Below are 7,763 nucleotides of genomic sequence, written 5' to 3'. Positions count from 1 at the left end.
TGGCATCGTCCTTTAACCGAAGGATGGGAGTGAATGCATCAACCCTCCCTGACAAGTTGGCTATGAATCTCCTTAAATAATTGACTTTGCCAAGGAACTTTTGCATATCTCTGTTGCATGTTGGAGCCTCCACATTTTGTATAACATCTATCTTTTTGGGATCAATCTCTATGCCATCTTGATGAATAATGAAACCCAAAAACTTTCCAGCCGATACACCAAAAGCGCACTCCAAAGGATTCATCTTTAGTCCATATTTTTTCATTCTCTCAAAAGCTAAGCGCAAATCGGTAAGATGAGATTCAAAAGCATCCGATTTGACAACAATATCATCAATATAAACCTCAAGTATAACACCAAGAAAATAATGAAAAATTAAATTCATAGCCCGTTGACACGTGGCACCGGCATTTTTCAATCCAAAGGTCATCACTGTCCACTCAAATAAACCAAGGAAACCGGGACACCGAAAAGCCGTTTTGGACATGTCCTCTTCAGCCATAAAAATCTTGTTATACCCCGCATTACCATCAAGAATCCTAATGACCTTATGTCCAGAAGCATCATTAATAAGCATATCGGCTATTGGCATAGGATACTCATCTTTAAGTGTATCTCTATTCAAATCTCTGAAATCAATGCACACCCTTAACTTGCCGGAGCCTTTCTTCTCTACTAGTACAATGTTAGAAATCCACTCGGCATACCTGCAAGGTCTAATAAAATTAGCTTTAAGCAAACGACCGATCTCTTCCTTGATCCGGTCATATGTTTTTGGATTAAACTTTCTGGCCTATTGCTTGTATGGTCTAAAACCGGCCTTTATAGGTAAACGAATGCTCCACTAGCTCTCGCCTTAAACCTGTCATCTCATGATATTACCATGCAAAGCAACAAACATATTCTTTCAATAGCTCGATCAACTTAGCTTTATCATCGGCTCTTAAATTTTTGTTTACAAATGTCGTCCTAGGAACTGAACCATCTCCTATATCTATCTCTTCTAATGGATCAGCTGATTTAAAACCTTGTCCTAATTTATTCATATCATCTAACTCTTCTATGGACTCATACATATCGTTCTCATTGGACCGATATTCTACAAGACGCTTTTGTAACCACTCTGAGTTAGGATCCATTTAAATACATCATACCTTGGAGCCGATTATCGCCAACCGTCTTTAAAGAAACAGACACGAAACCACTTTTTGTGGTGCTAAGAAACTCAAATTCTGACAAGTCGCGCCCCGTCAAGCAAGTAGCATTGGGATGTTGCCAATCCACCAATGCATCGGCCAAAGCAACACAAGCCGAATTATCCGCATGAATGACTTCTACTTCATCATCAACCCATTGAATTAAAAACTGTTGCACAGTAGATGTCACGCATTGGTTTGCATGAACCCAATCGCGGCCTAATATCACATTGTAGTTACCTTGCACCTCAGCGACAAAGAATGCGCTAGCCAAAGTTTTGCTTCCCACCGTAAGCTCCACATACATTACACCTTTGGCTTCAGTTTTCTCTTTGCCTTCAAATCCATTAAGCACCATGTTGGTCTGTATTAACTCTTCATCACGCAGCCCCAGTTTTTTGAAGACCGAATATGGCATAAGATTCACCACAGCACCACCATCGGCAAGCATTCTAGCAACCGGCGATCCATTAATATGACCTTTAAGGAACAATGGCTTCAAGTGCGTCACCGGTTCTTTTGGCTTCTCGAATATAGCATTTTTAGGACCAAAATCTAGCTGAGCTATTTCCCCTTCTTCATCTATAGCACGAAATTCAGCGGGTAAGTAATACACCATATTAATATCCATACCTTCATGAACCGGTGTGGACTCATAATCGAGCATTTCATCTCCTTCCGCAAACATGTCCACTGACTCCGAAATATCTCCAAGGGAAGAGGAAGTAGTAGGCAAAGTGGACGATGTAATAGTAGCCGCATCGTCCTCCGTTGGTGGTGTAGGTGTTGCTATGATCAATGCAGAAGCTGATATGTTTTCCTTTTGCTTTGGCCTCCACACTTGTTTTGGGGTTGCCATGGGACGACTTTCACTGAATAATTTATCCCTTAGCTTTTCTGCTTCTTGTTCCTCCTTCTCATGACTCCTCATGCGCTGCAATCTCCTTTTTTGCGCCTTGGTCAGACCGGAAGGACACCACTTAGGCTGAGTATATTTTGGATCCCTCGACCTGGCCTTGCTTGTGCTAGCTTCATGATCAATAGCCATGGATCCTTGCTGGACCGCAGCTACATCTTTATTAGAATCAGCCGGATTATCAACAATAATCGGCTCTTTGATTATTAATTCTTTAGTGCCAATCATAATAGTTTCACCACTAGTACTCTTCTCCTTTTGCTTGCTAGGCTTTGAAATTTCAGCACTTGGTGATTTGGCATGCCACACTTGCCTGCTGACCCTTTTTTGATTATCTTGCATTGGCCGATTGACACCATTGTTCAAATGGTCTCGTGTGGGATAAGAAAGCCTCTCATGAATGGGCCTCCTTGGTTCTACCCAACCCGGATGAAAAGCATAAGGGGCCATTGGGGGCTGCCCCCATCCTCCATTGAAGTCTCCCATGTAGTATGGCACATAGGGGTGTGGCGCCATCCATGGTCCCGGCGCCCATGACCCATATGGCCTTGCATGATGCTGAAATTCTTCCTAAGGAGGTGACCTTGAGCGCTTCAAATTTGATGACCGATTAGAGCTAAAATTGGCCGCTTGATTCGCATATTGGACAACAACATATCAAAAGTTGGCTTGATTTTCTTGCGCTGCACTTTAGCTTCATTCGTCTTCCACTTGCCAACCTCTGGACTCTTGGGCTTAACAAATTTTGACATGAGTGTTCTCTTGTACTTGTGGTTGCCCCCCGAGTGTAGGATTCTTGATGGTGATCTTGATTATCTCCTTGCCATCGGGTTGCTTGTCAAGCACAACTTGTCTCCCCAAGACTTTGTCGCTTTCCTTATTTTTCCTAGGCTCACCAATGACAATATTATTCTTATTAGCTGATTCGGCTATGCTGGTCCGAATTAACATCTTCTTCCCCTCCAAATCCATGGTGTTCATTGGGAAAGGTTGCTTATCAACTTGCATCTCAGAAAAATTCAATCGTCCGTCATTAATGGCCGATTGTATTTGTCGTCGAAAAACATTACAATCATTAGTAGCATGAGAAAAAGAATTATGATACTTGCAATAAGCACGCCGTTTCAGCTCTTCAAACGGCGGTAAAGTATGAGATATTGTAATAATCTTCGCTTGCAATAAAGCATCAAATATTCTATCACACTTAGCAATGTTGAAGGTAAATTTCATCTCTTCATCATGATTCTTATGAATCGGCTTTAAATCATTGCAAGTAAATGGTTTGGCCTTAGACGGCCAAACAAATTCAGCAGCATAAATACCACCCTCATCGTCCGAGTGGTCACTATCATACTCAACCATATTCATCTTAGGACGATCAGTTTTATATCTATGCACCTCTTTAAGATCTTTACTTCGGCTCTCTTGAGCCAAAGCCCTTTGCAAGACTTGGTTGATATTTAAAAACTCATGTCCTTCTAGCCTTTCTCTAATGTGAGTTCTCAAACCACTAAGCACAAGATCAGCCAAATCCCTCTCGGTTATCACCAAACTATAGCACCGGTTTCTTGTCTCTCTAAATCTTTTGACGTAATCGGAGACCGGTTCATCATGCTTTTGTCTAACCGATGTAAGATGTGACAACTTAAGCTCATTATCACCACTATAAAAATGATCATGAAACTTTTGTTCCAAGTGAAACCATGTAGTAATAAAACCGGGTGGTAATGCAGAAACCCACGAGAAAGCAGTGCCGGTTAAAGATAAAGGAAAATAATGTACTCTCCACTCATCTCGTGAACTTGCCTCACCTAATTGTGCCAAGTACTGACTAACATGCTCCCATGTGGTTTTTGTGCCCTCTCCATTAAACTTAACAAAATCTGGAATTTATATCCCGAAGGGCATTGAATTGCATCAAAGTATTCTAGATATGGCTTTGGGTAAATACGGTTCCTTGGTAACTCAACTCCCAAATTTTCTCGGAGCATCTTAGCCATCTCCTCTCTAAGATTAGCTAGACCATCGTCCACAGTGGACGATGAAGCTTGTGGTAGTAGCATAGGAAGAGTAAGGTTAGTAGTTGCAGGTGTGAATTGTGGCATGTATGCCGAATTGTAATTCGGCAGTGATCTAACAGTGTCTGCTCTTGTAGGTAGGGTCTGGTTCGGCGTCACCACCGAACTTGGCATATTCATGATAGGATTTATGGGTGCAGCAACAATTTGATTTGCTTGGGTAGGGTAATAAGTCATCGGCATGGGAGGCGCCGATGAAATAGGTAAAGCCATATTAGGGTTTTGCACGCTAGCAGCTATACCACCATTACCACTACATGATTGAGATATATTTTTCTGAGCATTAGTATTTTCTATGAAAGTTTGATAGACCAGATTGTTACCATCAGCAATACGACTCTCAATCCCAGCCCATTGCTCAGGAGAAAAGGTAGTACTCACAGAGGGTTTAACCTGCTCGGTTTGAAGAGGAGGAAACTTGATTTCTTCAATCGGAGTGATGTTGCCTTGGCGATCCTTCTTGAATTTTGCAAAGAATTCCTGCAAATCCTTCTCTACACGCGCCTTCTTGTACTCCTCATAGATTTGGCAATGATCGGCCGATATCTCATCAAGACTGGGCTTAATGATGTTATCGGCATCTACCTCAGATGGCTTAGGAAGATCGGACATGGTGGATGATGATGATTGATTTCCAGTCCCCAGCGGAGTCGCCAAAAAGTGTGTTCGCACACGAACACGTCACGTGTACCCTCGACACCGGGGGTGATGCACAGCAGCTCACGTCGAAGGAGTCTCACCGGAAGCGCGATTCGCAAGTCGACCGACGAGAGCTTTTGAGGACCCGAAACCCCACACTCCTGAGAGGGACCCCGTCGGGGAGTGCTGCGGCTATGGGCTGCCCTAGGTCGGTCAAGCCGCCCCTAGAGCCTCGGTATTCACAGCTCTCCAACACGAAGAACAACGAAGAACGAGAGAGCAAGAACGAGGGAGAGACAAAACGTAGATGAAAAAGTATTAGATGTTTTTTTTGCGATTGTGTATTGTGCAATCGGCCGTCACCTCTCATCTATTTATGAGGCGGCTGGACTTCCCGTACAAGAAAAATACCAAAAATTCCGTCCAAAACATCAAAAACCCTAACCTAACTCGGACAGGAATCTTTGGTAATTTCTCGGACCAACTCGGTCTCACCGATTGGTTCATTTCGGTCCCACCGAGTGAACGTTGCCAACTCTCTGTATCCTTCTGTAATTTTTTGGATCAACTTGGTCTCACCGATTGGTTTGCTTCGGTCCTGCCGAGTCAACATTGCCAACTCTCTGGTAAATTTTTGGATCAACTCGGTCTCACCAATCAAATCAACTCGGTCGGTCCGAAATGAATCTGCATCTTCTGTTTCTGATTTTGTTTTGCCTCCACAGGTTGCATACGACCTCGGATTAAGACGATTTTTATATCAATATCCACCATTTCGATGAGACGCATAACTTTCATGTTGGAATGTTTTCCATCAGAGGCCGTCTTAATTGAGTTTCATGCCATTATTCAATCTGGTATCAACATAAGCATCTCCGAACTTGTCATAACTATTACATCTGAGCTCTGCTATAGACCATCTTCATATCCATCTCGATCTTCTTAAAGAGAGCCATTCAGAGGTGACCTCCAACAATAAGTTTGAATTAGTCTTGATGCAGCCTATGCTAATTTTATGACTGCCACTTTTGAGCGTCAACAGATATTTAGAAATTACCCAGCGACATGATGGTCAGAACATGAACATCCAGCTCTACTCAGCGTCGGCAGCACCCCGCAGTCCTGATTGGTAGCGCAGTGGATTGCAGGGGTCAGCGGAGGCTGGAGTCGAAGGCTTCTTGGAGGCACTGCGGCAGGATCCCGACGGCAGGACTGGCTGGTGCGGAGGCCGGAGCCTGGAGGGGAGGGACGATGACGCCACGGCGAGGTCGCATGGAGGTAGGCGGAGGAAGATGGCATCATGCATTTATCAGCGAGGAAGTTGTCTGAACTGCGCGCGGAAGGGTGATAGAGGCACGAGATCTGCGCTTGCATGAGGTGCACGCGGCGGAGGCTTTAGTCCCGGCCGGCTGGCGGCCATTGCTCATGTTGTGTGTGCTCCTGCCGTCGGCCCGTCGTTGGATCGATCCATTGATTGTAAGCCTTGGTCTCTTGGCTGAGTAGGCTATGAAGCATGTTATAGGTATAAAAAAATTGTGAAAACCTGGGCGGGCCACGGCCCGGTTTGGCCCCAAGAAAGCTCCGCCCCTGGTCTCGGCTAGTCGAGGGGTTTGAGTGAACCCTAGCAGTTCGAACAGTTCAGTAACACTTGAGATATGAAAAGGTTTAAGAATATTTTAGATATTTGATATGTTGTCCAATGTAATTTACCGAAAGATAACTTTTCCCTCTTGCATGATAACGACTAAAAATAAATAAATATAATGGCCCATGTCTTCATTATCTTTAGAAGTAAATCGTGGTGTAGTTCGTTAGCAAGCAGTTGGCGCTGTGTTTCCCACTCAACACATGACCCACGTTGCTGCTTTGTTCCAATTGTCCTCTGAAAAAGTTTAAGAATATTTTAGATATTTGATATGTTGTCCAATGTAATTTACCGGAAGATAACTTTTCCCTCTTGCATGATAACGACTAGAAATAAATAAATATAATGGTTCATGTCTTCATTATCTTTAGAAGTAAATCGTGGTGTAGTTCGTTAGCAAGCAGTTGGCGCTGAGATTCCCATCAACACATGACCCACGTTGCTGCTTTGTTCCAATTGTCCACTGAAATTTTTTAAGAATATTTTAGATATTTGATATGTTGTCCAATGTAATTTACTGAAAGATAATGTTACCTTCTTGCATGATAACGACTAGAAATAAATAAATATAATGGCCCATGTCTTCATTATCTTTAGAAGTAAATCGTGGTGTAGTTTGTTAGCAAGCAGTTGGCGCTGAGTTTCCCATCAACACATGACCCACGTCGCTGCTTTGTTCCAATTGTCCTCTAAAACCAATCCCCCCCCTTCCTATAAATATAAACCCAACATTCTTATGAGACAAACAAACCCAACACCCAACATTCTGTCGAGACAAGCAAGAGTACACGGCGATGATTGGTGAAATGGATGTGGATAGCCTTGTAGAATACTTCAGGGGCAAGAGCATCCTCATCACCGGCTCAACGGGGTTCCTAGGAAAAGGTATATGTGTTAATTAATCATGTTTGTTGAACTGTTGATCATATCTGAGAGTCTTGTATATTATTCTTTCTTGCATGATTTGTTGATAGTGCTTGTGGAGAAGATATTGAGGGTTCAGCCTGATGTCAAGAAGCTCTTCCTCTTGATTCGGGCCTCCGATGTCGAATCCGCAATGCTTCGGATTCAAAATGAGGTGAATTATTTGTTTCAAGCTGTCCTTTTCTGCTAGCAGCACACTTTCTTGACATTGATGCTAGTGTGTTCTTGACAATCTGTTGTCAATTGAATACTGACCTTCTCCCACCGAGAAATATAGAGGGAACAAATGGATGTGCATTGCAGAATACATATATATATATATATTTTGTGTGCTCCAAAGGAAGCTCTTCACAAACATATCTGTG

At 43.1% G+C, this 7,763-nt stretch overlaps 1 protein-coding gene across 1 annotated transcript in view; it reads left to right on the top strand.

Annotated features, from left to right (window-relative positions):
* The first annotated feature begins 7,268 nt into the window (after positions 1–7,268).
* The window catches only part of LOC119280458 (fatty acyl-CoA reductase 1-like), a 2,995-nt gene continuing 2,500 nt past the window's right edge, over positions 7,269–7,763 (top strand). Inside the window, exons 1-2 of the mRNA XM_037561297.1 lie at positions 7,269–7,359; positions 7,449–7,552. Of these exons, the coding sequence (XP_037417194.1) occupies positions 7,269–7,359; positions 7,449–7,552 (195 nt within the window). The remainder of the gene's footprint in view (positions 7,360–7,448; positions 7,553–7,763) is intronic.

Source organism: Triticum dicoccoides, chromosome 3B (genome assembly GCF_002162155.2).
Source record: "Triticum dicoccoides isolate Atlit2015 ecotype Zavitan chromosome 3B, WEW_v2.0, whole genome shotgun sequence".
In the NCBI taxonomy this organism is placed as follows: Eukaryota; Viridiplantae; Streptophyta; class Magnoliopsida; order Poales; family Poaceae; genus Triticum; species Triticum dicoccoides.
The sequence above is the reverse complement of the archived record's forward strand: the minus strand, read 5'-3'. Positions and strand labels throughout refer to the sequence as shown.